We start from the raw sequence: 20534 nt of genomic DNA, 5'->3' as shown, positions 1-20534 counted from the left end.
GAACAAATAAAAAACAACTTGAAAAACTGTGCACGCCTGGGACTGTATCTATATATCCTACAGCTGTTGACCAATGAGTGGTGACGTTAAGTGTGGTATAAGAAAAAGGAGAGCCTGGTATGCGAAGGTACGTAAAAGAGTGCATGGTAGAAAGGTGAAATTGAGCGTGGGCAGGTAGAGGTTGAGATATTGGACTGCCCACCTCGATCTATGATGACTGATATACTTTGTAGGACTGGTGGACACAGACTTGGAATTGGTGTTATACAAGCTAGCTAGCTATACCTACTAGAGATGGCGTGTTACCTAGATATAGATTCTACTATACCTGTATTCTGATTTTTCTATGTCATGCTGAATGCTAGATCTGTTAGACTAATAGCTTAGTCATCATTATCATCTATAGCAGGTAGCTACTAAGCTACTTGCTATCAGAGTTCAGCACGCTGGTTCTGCATTGAGCTTGGTCTCTGCTTCTGGTTAATTTGGTAGATTTTGTAGCAGTGTCTTAGCTAATTGCATGGGAGAATAGATCTATATACCCTACGCCACGATTGTGGGCTACATATTGCCCACGTTCATAAAAATGTATGTGGATCACGCGACTTTGCATACCAGGCTTTACTTTTATTTCACATCATTTCCTTCTTTACTGCCTCCCATCATCTCATTTGTATTGAGAGCTATATAGACAAGAACAAGAAAAAGTAAAGCCTGGGATCGAGGCTAGAATCTACTGTCTATCCAGTATGATGTGCAATATGTAACTAGATCTACTGTGATGTCACAGATTACAAAATTGGGTGTAGCCAAACATTTTGCCACCCTAAACTACCCTGGCTATATAGACACACCCAGATATAATCTCTCCTAGACCTATTTTCTTCCTTACGTTTTAATTGGCCTGGGGTGCACAAATCACGTTCAGTGCATTGCGGTCAGGCCAAATACACTAGCACTTGTAGTGATTCGTGCACACTTCCTCTGGGCCTGTAGACGAGGCTATACTCTAGCCATCACATTTCTAAGCTCCTCTTCCATAACACTATAATACACCTCTCTCCTCTTGCTTGTTTCTACGCTTTTTGGTGCTTTTTCCGGGCAAATCCTAGCAATTTCGAGCTTCGAGCTTGGCCAATAATATCCATAGAGTACTCGCAACGGTGCATTAACTATAGTTTTTCAATTTTTGTTATTTCTGCGAATAAGAGTAAAATTGCAAAAAAAAAAAATGTGTACTCGCCAATAATTGAAAAGTGCAATGAATCTCATTAAAAACCACTTGCCAATAATTAGAAATGCTATGAAAACATTAATTTCACAACTTGAGCAGGATTTAGAAACGAGCTAAACAGTGAAAACGCAAACAAATCTACCTGTGAAAATATGTCACCTTAAAGTATGTAATTTTTACTGCTCACGAAAGTGTGCCATCTACTGCTCACAAACATGCTGTCTAACAAATGTGCTTTCTACTTGTAACAAAAATGTGCTGTCTGCATGAATGTATTCTCTTTATCTATATTATTGTGCATTCGGTTTTGGGCTTATCATTCACTTTTTGTTGCTGTTGTAGTGTTTGTAGTAGTTGCGCCATTATCTGCTCTTGTTTTTCTTCATGTTGTTGTCGTTGTTGCCGTTTTTCTTGTTGTTGCCGTTTTTTTTGCCGCAGCTGTGCTTGTTGTTGTCGTTGTTCTTGTTCTTGTACTTGTTGTTGTTGTACTTGCTGCTCACGTATCTCTCTGACTCTTGCTCGGTAGTCATCCTCAGTGAGACAATCTCCAATTCTTGGGAAGGCTGTGTCGAGCCTGCTGGTTTCATAGTATTTAAGCATTTCTTCTAAGTCTTCAAATTGTTTCTTTTCTTGAATTTTGATTCCCTGATCAGAAAGTTTCAGTTGAAAATGCTTTATCTTTTCAAATTGTAAGTCTTCATCGCTGGTGCACACAGAAAGTATGTAACACTTTCGATTTTCACTGAAGCGTGTAAGGTAGTGGTGATCGCCGAAAACCCTGAGCCTTTTTACTGCCTCCTTCCCACAGATTTCATTGTGGTAACTTCTGTGTTTAGTTATCATCTCTCTGGGCTCCACAATTATAGCCAGCTTTAGGGAAAACTGCAGGAGTTTGGTATCAGCTTTATAATATTACAACAGGGTATAGCAGTAAGGTAAAAGTAGCAAGGTTTACTACTTGGCTTTCATTCAGGTTTATGTACGGTTAAGGAGTAATGCATACAATTGTAGGATCCTGTTGTAGAGCAGGCAGGTCAGAGTGGCCCTCTCTTTCTTTGTAGTCTCCTGTGTAGAGAATAGTAATGCAATTGTCGCATACCATGTACTGTTTAAATATTTTACATAGTGCGCAAATTTTCGTTATTACTTGTCAATGAGTGTCACAAGCAGTTATTGATGTTGTTAATCTTTAAAGATAATGCCGTGTGTTTATGTGCGCCCATGCATGGTATGACTTTACCATATTACTAGAATGTTTTTGCGAGCATCTAACATTAATTTGCGAACTTTGCGATGGTTGCAACAATAAATCCGCAAAACCTAAATTATTACTACATGTAGTAAATACACACGATCCTTGTCAGAACGCAATAGTTAGATCGCAAAGGGTTAAATTTTCTACTGATTTGGCTCATTCGCAAAGGTTTTCACCCGCAAAATATTCTAGTAATACGGTATACTGGTAGTGTGGTTGCTCAAACTTGCAACAAATAGCATTGATCAGCACTAAATATAACCTGATTTTAGCTGTTGTTCATGGCTTTCAATTTCATGTGATACAGAATCTGGGCGGCATTCTATAGTATGTCATATGTCATATGGGATATTAAAATTAATGTCAATTTAATTATTTATACCTTCACTGTGCATACTATGCTCTCCTGTATGGTAACTCTCCAAATAATTGTCTTGCTGAAGGAAAGGCTCGGTCCAAGGAATACCCTGGCTAGGTAGTCCTTTAAAACATGGGTATATGCGTACATGGTGATGTAAGCAATTGCAGTTTAAAGTGATACCGTATATCTTCTAATTTATCAGACAGCAAAAAATAATTATTTTGGAAATTGTCCGGGTATAATTGGAACAGATTTTCATAGAGCATGCGAAGTGTTAGCCTCCTTCATCGGCCTTCATAGAAAAGAAGGCCTGCTATCGACTGCTTGCGCTGCGCCAAATTATTGGATACTTTTTCTTCCTATAATACAGAATTCATCAGAGAAAATATCCTAAAAGTCATACAAAGAGCTATATAGCTAGCTAGCTAGAGACAGAGCTGCGTAGGTTTGTTGTACAGCTATTTTCTTCTGATAGTTCGTACCATTTCGATAAGTGTTCAGTTTAAACGTTCGGCAACACCGTTTTGTTGCGGGGTTTTTGGAATTGTTCGTTCATGCTTTATACCTTCTGATTGCAGGTATTCTTGGAGGTGTGCTCTCCACTTTTGTCAGATCTTAGTCTGTTCACATGAAGTGCATTTATATACAACACAATGATAATAGGTGTAGCCAGTCATGAATGTTCATTGCAGCACGTGAATGTATGCTGCTTTTCACGATACATATCATACCGTTTATTCTCAGTGTTTTGCCAAACAATATAACATTGTCATTGTGTGTAACAGATTTATGATAGCTCTAACTATTGGGTGCACAAAAAACAACATGTGATGGCCACAGTGCATGTGTAACTTAAAGGTCTTTACAAATGCGCTAAAATTATTTGTGCCTATACTTTACAATATTGACTATGCTAAATGAAGCATTAGAATACTGCACCACTAATTGGCATTCACCAATTAAGGGACAGAGCTATTAACACTGCATGAGCGTACTAGAATAGAGTAAGTTGCCGAACTCCGTCAGACATCAAAGTGCGTCAGGTAAAAGGGCGTGTAACGCACAAACAAAACAAGACTGATTCAAACTATAATTACACACACTAACAGATGGCCATGGGCCTATTATCCAGCGAAAACTTGGATAGGCCAAGTCGCTTCCAGTCCGAGCAGTGATAACTTGAAAAAACTACCGAATGTTTCGATTTTCGTCAGAACGCACCGATCCCCGTTTTTGCCAAACTACACAGCTAGAGCTAACGGACACAAGCTGAGTACAATCTAGATAGAGTGCAGTACAGAATGGAGCAATTCCCATGCAGAATCAGGCGACCCTGCAAAGCGGAGCTACACTTGTTTCTTTGTGAGGGTTGTAAAGTGCTTAGTCAGCAATATTTTAGCTATTAAGCGCTAATATTAGCGCCTATGGGTTATAAGCGCTAATATTAGCGCTTATAGCTAGAATATTGCTGATTAAGCACTTTACAACCCTCACAAAGAAACAAGTGTGTAGCAGTAAAAAATGCATTGATCAGCACTAAGTATAACCTGGTTTTAGCTGTTGTTCATGGTCAATTCCCTCAATTTCAATTTCATGTGATACAGAATCTGGTCGGCATTCTAGTATGTGATATGTCAGATGGGATAAGTTAATTTAATTATGTATACCTTCACTGTGCATGCTATGCTCTCCTGTATGGTTGTTCTCCAAATAATTGTCTTGCTCAAGGAAAGGCTCGGTCCAAGGAATACCCTGGCTAGGTAGTCCTTTAAAACATGGGTATATGCGTGCATGGTGATGTATAAGCAATTGCAGTTTAAAGTGATACGTAAGTGTCTGTGATTCAAAATAGTACTGGTAGCAATAATGCGCCTATGGGTTATAAGCGCTAATATTAGCGCTTATAGCTAGAATATTGCTGACTAAGCACTTTACAACCCTCACAAAGAAACAAGTGTGTAGCAGTAAAAATGCATTGATCAGCACTATATAAGTATAACCTGGTTTTAGCTGTTGTTCATGGTCAATTCCCTCAATTTCATGTGATACAGAATCTGGTCGGCATTCTAGTATGTGATAATTTATGTCAGATGGGATAAGTCAATTTAATTACATATACCTTCACTGTACATGCTATGCTCTCCTGTATGGTTGTTCTCCAAATAATTGTCTTGCACAAGAAAAGGCTCGGTCCCAGGAATACCCTGGCTGGGTAGTCCTTTAAGACATGGGTGTATATGCGTGCATGGTGATGTATAAGCAATTGCATGCAGTTTAAAGTGATCTATTAAACATGTAAATGTCTGTGAGTCAAAATAGTACTGTTTAGCAATAATTATTATATGACCTATTATTATTATTATTACAAAAGTGTATACTTACCTTCGTTTATCCATCGACCTTGTGTTGTCTGGTTTGGAGCCTGTTGGCCTATAAATATTATACATTGTGTTATAAATATTATACATTGTGTTTGGCACTGCCTTTGTCACTTGGGCGTTGCTCGAGCTTGTATGATCATAATTACAGTGTCATGCATATTCCCATGTCCAGTTCCCTATGCAACCAAAGAGGCTATTGGAAATGAAAAGGAACCACTAAACACGAACAGGTACAGTACAGTATTTATACAGAATCATATAGTCTTATTAATGTTAGTTCTATAGAACGAGTCAAATAAGTAGGGTAAAGATACCACATTTCCTTTGAATATAGTGAGTGATGTTTGTGTAATATTATTAATTATAGCTACATAAAATTAATTATATGTGGAAAAGTAGGCCTGGAATAGATTTTATCTATAGGCATGCATGGTTGAAATTCATTCTTTTAGCAAATTCCAATGACTAAATTAATTATAATTATGCACACGTGTACATTTACTCTGTAAAACTGCCGTTATCTCAAAAATATGTAAGTCTAGATCTGTTAAAATTATCTCTTGGCGAAAGCTATATAGTATAGCTAGCTGTGACCAGATGAAACATTTATATATGCACTGCATTGACAGAAGGCCTCACTTTAATGAGCATCAAGTCCAAACATGCTGTTGTCAAACTCTTGTATGAGGATTTTTGTGGTTAGCTACTCGGGTTTAGACTCTCTGTGCTACGTATCATACTGAGATATATACTTAGATGTTATTATCTTTCTGTGTCATTTCATTTTTCTGTATTTTCATTTAAGTACTAGATCTAGACATTTATAAGGAGTGTTTTACAATACAATTTACGACAGGCCCAGATACAATCTATCCAGGCTCCAGGCCTATATCAGTATTTCTACCTATAATTGTATATAATTATAGCGTTGAAAAATCAGCATAATGATGAGGCTACTAAATTTCTACACAATCAATTTGTATTTCACCTTGGCATTGGGGTACTGAATAGTTTTTGTACACTGGCTTATTCCCACTTGGGCTAGTTGATGCTGTTGCGTAGCTGCAGCTGTAGTTTGATGGTTGTATGCCGGGAAATGGGTGGTTGTACTGATCTGTACATTGAATTCATTAAGTGCATGCATGAAGTTGTTAGGCCTGCTTCAGATATTATGAATGTGTATAGTAGACTATTGTGCTATTCATTATAGTTGCATTGCTGAAACAGCATGCAGCTATATATAGTCATTACGTAACGGTATATTGCATTCGCCCCTGTATATACCTTACACACTACTGTTTGAGCCCGAAAAGCCTTCACCGATACCAGGAGCACATGACAGAAGGAGCGTCTTACCTCAGGAATCGCATCTCGTGCAAGTTTGCAAAGCATGACCTTATATGCCAAACCGCTAAGTGGGTGATCATCATCTGTGGGCGAGTCCTAATTGAGCTGACACTTTTACCAAGCCTAGGTAAAAAAGCTACAGCTAGCTAGTTATATAGCTGGTAGTAAGCTCTCTCTTCTAAGAACCCCAGTACGTAAGACTCCCTACTGCAAAAACAAAATGCCTAGTAGATCTATGTGTTAGTCTAGGTCTAGCAAACTTTCTCTTTACAAAGTAATTCCTCTTTTAGAATTTTCTGTACCTCACCAATGACAGCCTCTTCCATGATGTATACCAACATCCATCAAAGACCTAGATATTCATTTTAGCTCTTTCTAGCTCAATCTAGCTCTCCTGCTGCTGCACTACATACAAATCTGTTTATAATGATATTCACAGGCTGACCGCAGTCTGTAATTTATGTACACAGTACTCACACACTTTTCTTATAAGACAATTAATGCGGTGTTTAAGAAAAGACACGAGATGTGATTTCTGAACCCATGCACAGTTAGATGCTCATGTGCTCCTGCCGATACATAGCTGTTTGCACTGCACGTTTTTGCTGATGTGTCCCTATAAATCGTAACCTAAAACGTTCTTGGATTCTGAAACACATGCATACAAGCACCAGCATATATATATACCTTTGGGAATTTCATAAAAATTACCACAGTCACTGCATGCACATGCACGTGAAAATAAGTTTGACAAATTTCACCTTGGCTTAATGGCACTGAAAAGTTTCTGTACTGATTTCCATTTGGGTTAGGCCTGGCTGTTGGGTAGCTGCTATTGTAGCTACTATTACGGGCTTGTTCGTCGGAAAATCGAATATTGTACTGACCTGCATATTAATATAATTATGCACACAACAGTATTATAATTATATAGTTGTGATTATACGTAATATGTATTATATAAGTTGCACAATATCATCTAGCTACTTTGTATAATAACGTCAGTTCTAATCTCTACATCAATTCCATACTTTTATGTCGTACACAGTAATAGATATTTAATCGAGTACCTGTTGCCATCTTCTATTGTACACTGCAGCTTTCTTTCGGCTATAAATTATCTGCCCCTTGCTATACTGCCAATGAACATTAGGAATGTTTCCCAGGCAAGGCGTGACACATAATTATATATAGGTGTAGCTAGTCATGAATATTTCATTGCAGCACGTGAATGTATTCTGCTTTGTACGTACCATACCGTTTATAGCCTCGGTATTATAATACTCTTAACAATGATAATTATCTGCATGCATAAAAGTTGTTGTGTGCATATAACAGAAATCACAGATTTAGCTCTAACTATCAACATGTGATGGCCACAGTGCTTGCGTGACTTTAAGTATTTACGAATGCATTCAAATTATTATGTGCCTACTTTATAACTATTGAACTGTTCACTAGCATAATGATATTCATATAGTTGATAGCTTTAATTGTGGTTTTGCTATCGTGCCTTTGCTGGAACTGTTATACTGTTATACATACACACATTGACAATTGTGAACGTGGGGGTTGACTTTTTACATTTTTGATCATCAACAAGGAATTCCTGCATGACAAACGCACGTCTTACGGTACACAAACGTAGGACATGTACAGTACCAATTAAGTTTAACATTGTTCTTAATTTAGTATGCACTTGTCTCAAGTTTTGTTTCCACACAATATGGTTGACATGCACAGGCATATTTGTTAGTACTATTATAGACAAGGACAATAATTATTATTATTCATAATTATTATGTTCACACAATTGAATATACGTACGTAGCTTCTCTCTAACTGTACACCGATTCAGCGTTAGAAAAGATTCACTGACTTTGTTAGTGCAGCGTGACAGGAGCTGGATCTAGTCCGCTTGTCGTACCCTTAAAATCTCTGTGTTGTCCTGAATACTATTGCAGCCTTGAGATAAATTAAGCATACTTATAATGTTTTATGACCGAATATCACCGTCCTGAGCATAAGATCATAGGGAAACCTTATAAATTCAAGCATCTTTTCTACATTTGAGACCACGTCAACTTTCAAATCCTCGTACCTGAACGGGAATGATAAGGGTGAATTATGTAGAGCTCTCCTATTAAAGAATTGCCTTCTGAAATTTCGAGTCGATTAAAACTATATCGTTGTTTCTATTGTCCCTGTTAAGCGACATACTCTACAATAGTATTGTCCATACAACAATTGTGCCTATAGCATGTCAGTGTCATAGTCTAAAAGACAATTTAGATTCAACCATGTTTTGTGTGGAAAAAGCTTGAGACAAGTATACATACAAGTTTCAAGAGCGATGATAATGATTTCGTTACTGTATACATGAGCTGAAGCCAATATATACTTAATGATCGGCCAATTAGAGCTGAATGTGCGGCCCGAGGGCATTATGTCATCCAGTGCAATATATGGCATGTTGCACTCGTGCTGGGCAATAACTAATACATATTATTGAAACTAACTATAAGGCCTATAATATTGACAATTTGAATGCTATTACTGGAGCACACATATACCGGGAAATTTTTGTGAGGTGCAAAATTTCGCGTTTTTCGAGGGCAGAGCAGTCAACAGAAACTCTCGCGTATCGGTATTTCACATGCAAAGCTTCTTAAGTGTGGTTTCCTGGCATTGAAATCGAATATTACAATGTGAACATTTCTTCCGGGGGCTCTTGAGCCAAATAGCTAACATCTCCACTACTAAGCTATAACAAGTATATAATGCGGATCAGATTCATTGGAGTCCGTATATATACAAATGCATATAGGGAGTGGACCGGGTTTTCTAGATGTTGTTGCCATCCGAAACCTTCTCTGCGAGGTATTTTGCAAATTTCGCAAGTTTAAGGATGACAGTCAACCAGGTTTGTCTCATCCCAAATATTGACAGGCTTACCAGAGATGCAAAATTAATGTCTTAAGCTGATAAATACCAAGATCTGATCAGTGATACCTTCTCTTGAAATAGCCAGAAATCCGCCTTTCCTCTTTTACATGGTTTATTTTCATTATCACTTCTGCCTTTGAACATTATTATACTGCAGGGATTCTATGGAACGATTCATCTTTATCACGCCCAGAGTGCTTCGAACAGCTTAATAAAACATATTTGTGACCATGACATTATTGTACACCAAAACGGCTGACTGGGCATTTTTACGTAACCGTGACGTCATATGTTATACAAAACAAAAAATTGCACCCGCGAAAATTTCCCGTATACGGTAGTGATTTGCAATGCCCTCTTCTCCTTGTTTGTATGTACACAATTTATGTCTCCCTTTCAGATGACTCCCTCCTGTTGGACCTGCTGAAAAAGCCACCCCTGCGTCCGTTCGTACTGGGTAGGTGGAGTAGGTTGAGCATCTTTTGAGATTCCTGCTGAAGGACTATAACAGAGACTTTAAGTTGTTACAGTGGTACATTAGACTCATTCTCAAGGTGAGACATTAACAGTAGTTATGAATTGGCCATGTAATGAAAAATGTCAATTCTTTGTCATGTCTTCTTAGGCAGGTTGTCTCATTTTTTACTCTCGGATCCTGAAATATTGTCACTGAATACTGTACCCATATGCATTTAGCTGCACTCCATCTGATTTTTGAAAGCCCTAGGCTTATAACATTGACCGAGCAGCTACTCTCAAACACAAACTTCAGCATGTTTGTTAGCCTGGTGTTATAAAATTAAACTGTGATTGTCGTTAATAAAGTTAGATACAATTGTATGTATAAGTAACGATACTGTATGAAATAACGATGTAGAGGTACATGTATATAATTTATGTTTACTTTTTATTGCTCACAAGGAACTGCTGTCTTTAGCTAGCTACATTATTGTGCATCTGTATGGTTGCTCGCGTATTCCTTTGGCTTGTATTCTTTTGGCTTGTATCTCTTTGACTCTTGCCTTGTATATAGTCGTCCTCAGTTTAATATACATTTTCAAATTGTTGGGAATGCTGGGTCCAGCCTGTTTTTTTCGTAACAGTAATCACCTCGATTTCAATGGGACTGTACTGGTAAATGCCGATTTAATAGTCCTTTTTACAGTAAGGCCTAAGGAATTTAACTTGATTAGTTTTCACAAGCCACTGGATCCCATTTTTGTGGCTGTGTGGGTGTTTTTACAATGTAAAATTGATGATCTTTACAAGGTCACCAAGTTCATTTAGTAGCAATTTGTTCTAATATAAGGATGCCAAAAGAAAATTTGAAGCTTGCTCTATTACATTCTAGACCAGAGGAGGTTGGACACAGGGGAGGTAAGCAAGGGTCAACAGGGTCACTTTTTTAATGAAACATTAATCATCTTGTCCTGGGTTCTTGACCTTTGCTGGGATTATAGCAGCTACCGTTTCTGTTGCTCTTGACCGTTTATTTGCTTGCTTGGAAAGCTTGCTATACCTAGTTCTATCCAGTGCAGCAAACCAGTACATCAAAATTTATACCCTAGCTACAGAAGGCTAATTTTCCATATCTTGTGGTTTCGAAGAATGCAATCAAAGGTCAAAGGTTGTAAATAAATCTGAGATCTCTTCTCTCAAGCTGTTTCGTCTGAGGCGCAATAGTTCAACTGATTTCTGCTATGATTATGAAAAGGATGAAGCTAGTGGTGTTGTATAAAGCCTGGGGCGCGAGGGTGAACTCAGTTTTACATGTAAAACATAAGCCCACATGATGTTTTAATTAGTGACCTTTTGACATTGGCGTACCTCCTCTGGGTTGGACACGCATCATCATGACGCCTTCAGTCATGTGATAATTATAAACCTTTATAGAATTCCTTTGAGGTCAAAGGTGAGAATGTAAAAGCTTATCAGTGCAAGTAAGAGCTAGGAACGCTAAAGAGAAACAGATCAATGGTGCTCTGACCTCCTCTGCTCATACACATCACAATCCTGTTAAACAAAAATTGGAAAAGTGTCAAAAAATATATAAATACTAGTCTAGATCCATCTTGGAATCTTTTCAGCAGTGTAGGGAAGGTGAGAGGGCGGTGGGAATGCTCCTTGACCACTTCTGGCTACTTGCAGTGTCTCTGTACAGCCTACAAAACAGTGGAGCATCGAGGTGCCTAATGGTGCCTAATCTTATGAGCGCACGTGATAAAACCTGACGGTGGATGACGCGCGTCCAACCTCCTTTGATTCTAGACCTGAGATGTACCCCAATATACAGCACTCACGAAGTCATCATAAAGTTTGAGTAGATCAAGCTGAATTCTAGCCTCGAATCCAGGCCCCTCATACTTCTGGGCCTAGTATAAGTTGCATACGTATGCGCAAACCATTCCCAGAATTTCTGGGAATCAGGATATCTTAGTAAAATATCAGTAAAATTATTACATAACAGTTCCGCACCACTTACAGTATTCTGAAACCACATTGTCCGTTTTATATTTATGTGCAAGCTCAGCTAGCTAGTGCCTGTTTTGTGATGGCTAGTAGTCAGTCAAGTTTCTCTGGTGCTGTGAAGTACGCTCTGGCCTGTATCGGCAACAAAGACCTTGTTCTTAAGCCAAAGCAAGTGGAAGTGTTTTAGGCAGTCTACATGCAATGGCAGCGACACTTTCGTATGGTTCCTTACTAGATATGGCAAAAGCAACGCAACGGTCCCAGGAGAACAAGTCAACTTTGTGTATGGGGAACTTGCGAAACAGAGATGGAGGGTTCACTTTCTTACAGAGAGCTGCACACTCATCGTTGAGGATGTTGATGACCTTCTCAATGATGCACACTTTCAAGGATGGCTCTGAAAACACTGCCCTAGCGATAGAGGGAGGGTGACCACCAGCCAGCGCTCGTGCAACCTTGCTGAAACTCTCTCTGATCTCCTTGGTTACTGCTTCAGGCTTGGAAGGGGAGCTGACAGTTATCTGCGAATTTCAATAATTAGGTGAGTCCAAATCTACATACATGTACCGCAAATTCAACATCACCTTCACAGTTGTGCTTCTGCAATTTTCAGCTTCTAGAAGTACATGTATAAATACTCACTTTTTAAATCAAAGTTTTATTAATACCTAGGTAATTAGGCAAGTCATCTGGTTGAGTTTGGGTGGCTCCACAGACAGACGCCTGCCTCAAGTCACAAGGTGGTGCTCTCGCAGGATCCTTAGGTCTGCCATCAAGTGAGTCATTCTGTACTATATTTTTATATGATTGAAACAGTGTATCTCATTATTATTATTTTCTTACAGATTGTGAAGGCTAGCCTCCTTCCCGGCAAACCACCTGTACACCGCTTCGACAAGGGCTGGGACTGGAAGGTACCTGGTGACACTTCGGGCCCACTTGTGTTTTTCACCCTCTTCCGACCACTATAAACTGTGGACTTAACCAAGCCTATGGAAGACGCACTAGGACCAACAACATGCCTACTATCGTAACAAAGCTTCACAGAGGCAACAAACTTCTCTGCAGCACGAAATTTCTGCATACACAACCTACAGCAATGGTGGGGATCCTCATCTGGACTGACTGGCAGCTGCAGCAGTGAGCTTAACCTCACTCAGAGAATTGTCTGAGAACAGAGCTATAGAGTGCTTTGAAGCTACTGTGCAGTTGCAAAATCTGCAAACAATACATTTGTTTGAAGCCATTCTAAGATCTTTTTACCACACTGTTTTTCTTGAGCTACCACATGGGTGATAATGATGCGCACGTGCGGTAATACCTTGTAATTTTGTGCCGTTTATTTTTTGTATATTTTCATTAAAAATTTTGGGATTTACTGTGCATTTTACGGAAGAAGAATGCAAAAATTACGCGCATGCGTGTGCAACTTGTAGCAGGCCTCCTTCTTTCCTTCAAGGTGGCCTGTGGAGGAGGCTAGCTGAATTCTAAATATAAACATCTAATTCAGTGAGCAAAACCTTTCTGATCAGGTGGCATATACGGCACCGGATGTGCACCGGATGTGGACACGCCCTAATTTTTGTTATTTTCCCTAAGCTAACCCGAACCCCTCCCCCTTCAAAATTACATCCGGTGCCGTATATGCCACCTGACCCAACCTTTCTTCTCTAGGTTGGTCAGCATAATTATAACATAATAGTCTCGTGGACCAGTCGATATATATATCGTTTGGCAAATTACACATGAGCTACTTGTGCAGCGGTCTAAGTGGCTGTTTGCATTGATAAGTGGTTAGTGGTACGTGGTTAGAGGACGGATGTGGGAAACCACATAATTTAGCAGCTGTGCAGCTGTGCAGTTTCACAACTTACTACAAACACTTATCAGCCACTTAAAGCGCCACGATATTGTGGCACGGTCAACACAACTCTGTATGATGAAATTAGCCAGACTCTCTTTCAGGGTCTGGGTCCGCAAGACTACATATAACAGTCAAGCTGAGCCATATTTGAGCCATATTAGTACAAATATACAAGCTACCATAACTCAAGTGTAGTTTTGATTTAGAATATCAAACTTGTAGAGCATGCTTCAAATTTTCTTTTGACATTCTAAATGAAATGCTACTAAATGAACTTGGTGACCTTGTAAAGATCATCAATTTTACATGGCAGTGATAGTAAAAACGCCCACACAGCCACCAAAATGGGGGACTCCAGCAAAAGGAAAACTAATTACTGTGTCAGCACATTCCATAGCTTATTGTGAAAAGGCCTAATCAAACAATGCGACATGATAGCCACTCGCACAAAAATAGCATAAATTTGTGTTGCATTTCTAACGTAATCACTATAATACGGTATAGCGGTGCTTACAACATTAAGTAAACCAGCTATTGCTGTAGTCATACATGCATACAGTATATACTGAAAGCAATGTACATTTTATGCCGGTATTCTTTTGTTCCACTCAACGTCAAAGACTCATGTTATACTCTACAATCAAATGATAACAATGCTCAAGCTACTGTTCACATACACTCCATATACCTATTGTACTACAAGCTTTGTCCTCTACATATCCTACATGTGTATCCATCTCTTGTTTGTTCGGGCACTCTTCTAATACAAGGGACGTGGCCAGCACCCCCACAAATATGACACGAAGCATGTACTGTTCCCATTATTCCGTTGCATTCTTTGCAAGTCCGGCAATATACGCATTTCTTGAAGTTTCTCACAAAAGTGTGTGTTTTTCTTGACTCCTCTTCACAATTCAAGTGTGTTTTGACTGGACATTTAGAGTTCTTACATATGTACAATCTGTCAATGGGATTTGCTGGTTGCTTGCAGAAGTGACAAACTTTGTTGAGTGGGCTCTTGTTTTGGTTTACACTATAAGGGTATTAATATAAAAAATCATAATTTTAATTGGTAAAACTGTTTTAGTTTTGTCTCACCTGTCATTTGGGAAGAGGAGACGTCTGCTAGCTCTTCCGTTTGTCATGGCTTGTGAGGGTGGAGTTTCTCTGATCTTGATAGGAGTCTGCTCAGCCTTGACAGGTGGCAAATCTGAAGTATTCATGGAAAGCCCTTGGGATGTGGCTGGAAAGGCGTAGTCATAGTGACCATTGCCTGTCTTATCATGTATTAACTGAATAACAGTCTGGGTGGATTCGACACCATAAAACTTGTCCTTTTGTTCAGGATTCGCAGAGATAACTTGTATTCGAATATTTAGTGTCCGTGCCATTGCCTCGGGCAGAATCTTTTCAATATCAGACGAGAAGTGTCCATCCAATAGATAATTACTTACGATCTCATAATATTCCTCCATTGTAGTCACTCCTGATCTTGGATAGTATAAACCTTGCAATCCCATTAAGTGTTCGACAAGCTTCTCTCTCAACTGGATGGGTGTGTTCTTGTTTGTTAGTGCTCCACTGACGGCATTGAAGAAGCTGTTTCCGTCACGACTAACCTCCCTCCTCTGCAAATTCTTTTCTCCAAGTTTGTCTTCTAGACTTTGAGCTGGCACCTGTATAAATAGTAATATTAACTGTGTAGTCATATTTATTATCTTGATTAGGTGTACCTTTTTGACAAACAGCTGTAAGCCCTTAGGCAAATTCTCATCGTTAGGATCCAGAGTGACGTATGGAGTGCCTTGCTTGAAGTAGAAGATATCAACATAGTCCCTCCAGTTGCTAATATTCTTTTCATCAATTTTAGATGCTTCAAACCATGTTGCCGTGACTACTATCTTACAACGTCTTTTTTTCTGGACAGCTGCAGAGAGAATGCCTGTGATAACTTCACTATGCGGATGATTGTAGCCTCTGTGGTCGCCGTGACTGATTAAGTAGATGTGTGCATTAAAGCTCGAGTAAAAATGTGTGAAATCCGTGACTGTGGATGCCCTAGGTCTGCGTAGGTTATACTTGCTTCCATGATGAGGCACTTGGAACACTCCCACAGATTTGTCTTTTAATCCTAGTTTTTCATCGATGACATAACCGTATGAATCTCCGCTCAACACCACATCAAAATCGTATTTGCTCCCCGGTATTCTTACAGTTGTCAAAATACTTGTTGCATTGAGTTGTTTTGCATCAAATGTTAGGTCTTCGTTCCTGGCTACTTCTACCGTCGAACCTTTGGGTAGTGTTTTGATGTTTGTATGTCGTCTACCATTCTCTCCTTCTCCAGTTAACGGGAACCAGTGCCTAATTTGGTCTCTTTCACCAGACAAAAACACTTCACCTATTTTCGTGTCTTTTGGGCCACCAGAATGCCCAACTTTTAAACAGCTTGCCAGAGTTGTTGTAATGGGAGCCGTGATAGTGAAGTCTTGTAGCAGTCGGTTAATGCCACCGTAATGATCTAGATTGGGGTGTGTGATGACAATGGAGTCCATTGTAACTTGTTCACAAATTCGATCTTCTAACGTATTACCAATTTCAGTACGGTTCTTCTGTACTAAGCATCCACGAGCCCTGAGAGTGTCTTTGAGATTCTGGTAGTATTGTGTGTTCTGTGTTCTTTGTCCCTGGCCACCATCCGTAAGGTGTTTCTCACTCTGGCCTGGGAACAGCATATAATTAATACATTTATCATTCTTTTGTGTGTGCTATAGCTGACTGGAGGAACTCTTCATGATCGTGAATAAAATAAATGTGTACTGTTACTCTGCTGTTGTTACCGGTATCTATCAGCTCTTTATTTTTATGCTTTATCATTAATGAATTTGGAACACTAGTTGCCTTGTAATCACTTACCATTTTGACTCTGTATCTCCAGTAGTATTGCATCTCCTTGTCCTACATTGATAGGATGGACCAACACTTGTTCTCCTTGAGGGATTCTTTGTGCTATGCTGATCTGTTTGCTCTCACCAACTTTCAGTAGCTGTCTCTCAGTATGAGCCTCTCTGTCAGAACTTGTATTGGTTGCTCTTGGAATCTCTGACTTTGAATCGTTTGTGGTAATACTTGCCTTGAAATTGCTACCTTCCTTAGACACACTGCTTGTTTCTAAGCTACTTCTAGAATCTGACTCAGCTTTTATTACTAACTTTGCAATTGAAAGACCCATGCTACATTGACAATAATGACAAATGTAGTTAATGACAAACTGTTGTCCTTAACTACGTAGCTACCACTCAAATGTAACCTTAAGAAGCCACCATGGTAACCACGAATGCTTCATGAATATTGTTTTGTCCCACTTAGTTTTGATATTCACTGTGTGTTTTACCTTATTCGGAACTCCGTGAATTCCCCTACTGCTATGCTTTTAGTTGTGTCAACAACCATGCCCATTCATGCATGTCCCAGGAACACAATGCTTATCAACCTTTTGTGGTAGTTTTATATAAACAAGACTGTTCAGTGCCGCGTGAACATTGAATCCCCTGTCAGGCTGTGGCTAGTGTGGGTGTACCATAGAGACAGGTATAAACATAAATATGCAAATCGAACTATTGGTCTGATAAATCAGTTTTGAAATCTATTAGGGCAGAACCCCTCAAACCCACTCCACTATTTCCCACTTCAGTGAAGCCTGTTAATTGTCTTGAGCAGACCAACAGTGGCTTCAATAATAAGGTGACCCACTAACACACACTGAAACACATATAATTCAGAAACTCCAGAGCTCGTTAGGTCAACATCTATAATACAGCCAGGTTGTTTGCATGCAGATATTGTTTGACCCCTATAGTATACCATACTTGCAAATCTCTTGTTACCGGGTAGTGTTATTTGTCAACTATACTTATACACACTTGCAGTCAATTAGAGCTGAATGTGTACACATCTCCACTTTTGTTTATGTTGAAACTAAATGTATATTCATAGCAACTTCACAGTGAGTATAATTGTAGATACTGGAGGCAGGAAGGTGGTCAGAAAGTCAGAGGTCATACCAACACTATACAGCATCACTGATATGGTACGTATAAAGGGGTACCCTCCCTGTGTGTAATTAATCTTCCATTTTATAGGCCGGGGTTAAAAAACTGGCCAAGCAGGAAAATAAAGAGTCCCATATAATCATGGAACACGTAAAGAGGACTAGCTTCGCACGTTATCATCATGCATGCTTCGTTCTCTTCTGTGTCTTAACAAACGGTCAACCTACATGCAAGCCCTTTAAGACCACGCACGCAACCACGTAGCAAGCAAGTTTAGAGTGGTTAGGCCAACTTATGGCTAAGCAAATTTTGCTAAAAAAGGTAAATGCAAAAATTATGGCAAGGCTTAACTATTTCACTGATCGATTACAATAATTGACGACCATTACCAGGAAACCATCATGCAATTTTCAATAATGACAACCATTACCTACCTACCTATAACTGTAAAAAGTGGTCAGGCCAAAACCTGATCAGCCTAGCCTCGATCCCAGGCTGCACTTCCCACTAGGGAAGTGGGCCTGGTATCGACTGCTTGCGCATGCGCTAATATCCCCCGGTATCTGGGGGCTTTGGATAACATCGTTTATGCTCAGTAAAACCATAGATTATGGTAAGACTATGACATCACAACTAAAGGAAGTGGATTGAAGGAAGTAGATAGAAAGTTCGATTGAAGGTTTCTAGCCCATCGGATAGCATTCTCTGATAGCTACCCTTAGCCTGCTATGTTAACAAAAGACTCACAGCCTGCAACAGTGTGGATGACGATCGTCTGAAAGGAGTGACGGCTGATAAGAGCCTATATGGACAGGCCACGCCCATTTAACACTAACTTTGGTGAAAGTCTACTATACTACTGCTACTGATTCTATCAGAAGAAATAGCAGTACAACAAACCTACACAGCTCTGTATCTAGCTAGCTAGCTATATAGCTCTGTGTATGACTTTTAGGATATTTTCTCTGATGTATCCAGTATTATAGGAATATTTACGGGGTAAAATCCAATAATTTGGCGCATGCGCAAGCAGTCGATAGCAGGCCTTCTTTCAAAGGCCGGTGAAGGAGGCTAGATCAGCCTGACCGCTTGCTACGGCCTTGCAATAGATTTGTCCCTACAATGCGCTCATACCTTCAATTGTGCACGTAATTTTATTAGGACATCCCTAGTCTTTACTCAGTAAATGTTTTACGTACAATAGTGTTCATTTAAAAGCGACTTGAGTCTGCCTTCTGCTTATTGTATGATAAGCAACACATGCATACATGTATATATACATGTAGTGTTAATTTTCGTGTTCCCATACACAGTTAGAGCTGTTCTTTATAAAAACCTTAATCAGCATTAAGGAACAGCTCTGACTCTTCCTTGTAAGTTTCCTTATTCTGGGAATTGCTCTACCCGGTACTAGTAATCACTTGAAAAAAGTATTGATTTCGTAAGAAAACATCAATACCCGTTTTTGCCAAACTAGCTGAGTTTAGAGTGGAGTACATGGATTAAAAGCAATGAATTTTTAACTCACAAGCTTGTGGTTGTATGTAGTAGATGATGCTGTAAGTTTGTTATCTAATTCTTAGCCTTATCTGTCTTACTTATAGTTGGGTGTGGCCCGACTAGCCGTTATAAGAAAGGAGGTCGGATTTCAAGGATTTGTCTTGCTGGGAGTGGGTGTTGACCTTGCTTGCGGTTGCACAAGGGGAAGTAACACAGACTACATTAGAAATGCTCGATTGGACTGCAACTATAATTATAGTTGCAGCAAAGACAAATCCTGACATTAGCTTGAAACCCAATAACAGAAGATCCCGGGCCACGCCCAACTATGTACGAAGTTGGCCACGCATCATCGATCACGTGACGGCTCTGCTCACGTTACCATAGATATACCGAGCAATTGTAAATAAAGTTATGGCTACTCAGCTTTGCTGAGCTTATAATTATAACACCTGAATTAAATCGGGATCAGTATCCATTTTTGGTAGATATCGTTTTGCATAACGATGTCTTCAGGGGCAAAAAAATGACTGAAGGTGAATACTCTGGAAGTTAGCAAGATAACATGCAGTGAGAGTCAGTTTAAACGATGTCTCGTCTCAGTTGTGTTCTGTGTTTAGATGTATGTCTATGTGATTAGATTTTTGATGGCACAGTTTTTTTATCAGAGGGCCTACTGACATCTCCAGAAACCTGTTGCACGAATGTCTGCTCGTGCATCGTCACATCTGTTTGCTGAACAGGGCTCTATGTTCTCGCCCGTGGCTGTCGTGGGGGGTATATATTATAGCAGTGGCTCTCTCTATATAACTGTTAATTAATATGGCACCAAAATACTTATTTGGTACCGTTTTGTGTAGATAATTTTTACTTTTGTATACTAACGTACTGATATAGGAGTACCACCTGACTCCTGACCAAGAGAATAGTGGTGTGATGTGATGTGTATATATGTGTACTGTTCCATGCACTATAAGAACTAAACTGCATTAAATGCCAAACAACATGCATGCAGGATTTAGGATGTTTCTTATTATACGGAATGGCTGTGATACTTTGTTCTATCAAGACACACATGCAAGCAGTTAATTTGTGAATCTGTGATACAGAGTAGACCGAAATCAG

General features: G+C 39.4%; 3 protein-coding genes across 5 annotated transcripts; all 3 read right to left on the bottom strand.

Moving 5' to 3' along the window:
• Positions 1–1205: 1205 nt before the first annotated feature.
• Positions 1206–8243, bottom strand: LOC135334498 (involucrin-like). 3 transcript variants are annotated; one of them, XM_064529707.1, is made up of 12 exons: positions 7649–8243; positions 7340–7465; positions 6220–6345; positions 5233–5280; positions 4970–5068; positions 4851–4916; positions 4518–4616; positions 4398–4469; positions 2872–2970; positions 2752–2811; positions 2238–2299; positions 1206–2116 (listed from the first exon to the last, which is right to left on the bottom strand). In XM_064529707.1, exons 1-12 carry the CDS (start codon positions 7656–7658, stop codon positions 1520–1522), a joined length of 1464 nt encoding a protein of 487 aa, XP_064385777.1. In that variant the 5' UTR covers positions 7659–8243; the 3' UTR covers positions 1206–1519. The 3 variants fall into 3 exon arrangements, with proteins under 3 accessions (XP_064385777.1, XP_064385778.1, XP_064385780.1); XM_064529708.1 differs by lacking the exons at positions 2752–2811; positions 2872–2970 and having other exon boundaries at positions 1207–2116; XM_064529710.1 differs by lacking the exons at positions 4851–4916; positions 4970–5068 and having other exon boundaries at positions 1208–2116.
• A 2706-nt stretch (positions 8244–10949) lies between these two features.
• Positions 10950–13077, bottom strand: LOC135334509 (uncharacterized). Its single transcript, XM_064529733.1, has 4 exons — positions 12837–13077; positions 12662–12784; positions 12578–12609; positions 10950–12514 (listed from the first exon to the last, which is right to left on the bottom strand). Exons 1-4 carry the CDS (start codon positions 13075–13077, stop codon positions 12152–12154), a joined length of 759 nt encoding a protein of 252 aa, XP_064385803.1. The 3' UTR covers positions 10950–12151.
• A 1407-nt stretch (positions 13078–14484) lies between these two features.
• Positions 14485–17178, bottom strand: LOC135334485 (uncharacterized). The gene is made up of 4 exons (XM_064529683.1): positions 16774–17178; positions 15591–16579; positions 14956–15533; positions 14485–14890 (listed from the first exon to the last, which is right to left on the bottom strand). The coding sequence occupies exons 1-4, from the start codon at positions 17087–17089 to the stop codon at positions 14554–14556; spliced, it is 2220 nt and encodes a 739-aa protein (XP_064385753.1). The 5' UTR covers positions 17090–17178; the 3' UTR covers positions 14485–14553.
• Positions 17179–20534: the final 3356 nt, after the last annotated feature.

The sequence above is a fragment of the Halichondria panicea genome, chromosome 4 (assembly GCF_963675165.1).
Source record: "Halichondria panicea chromosome 4, odHalPani1.1, whole genome shotgun sequence".
NCBI lineage: Eukaryota > Metazoa > Porifera > Demospongiae > Suberitida > Halichondriidae > Halichondria > Halichondria panicea.
The sequence above is the reverse complement of the archived record's forward strand: the minus strand, read 5'-3'. Positions and strand labels throughout refer to the sequence as shown.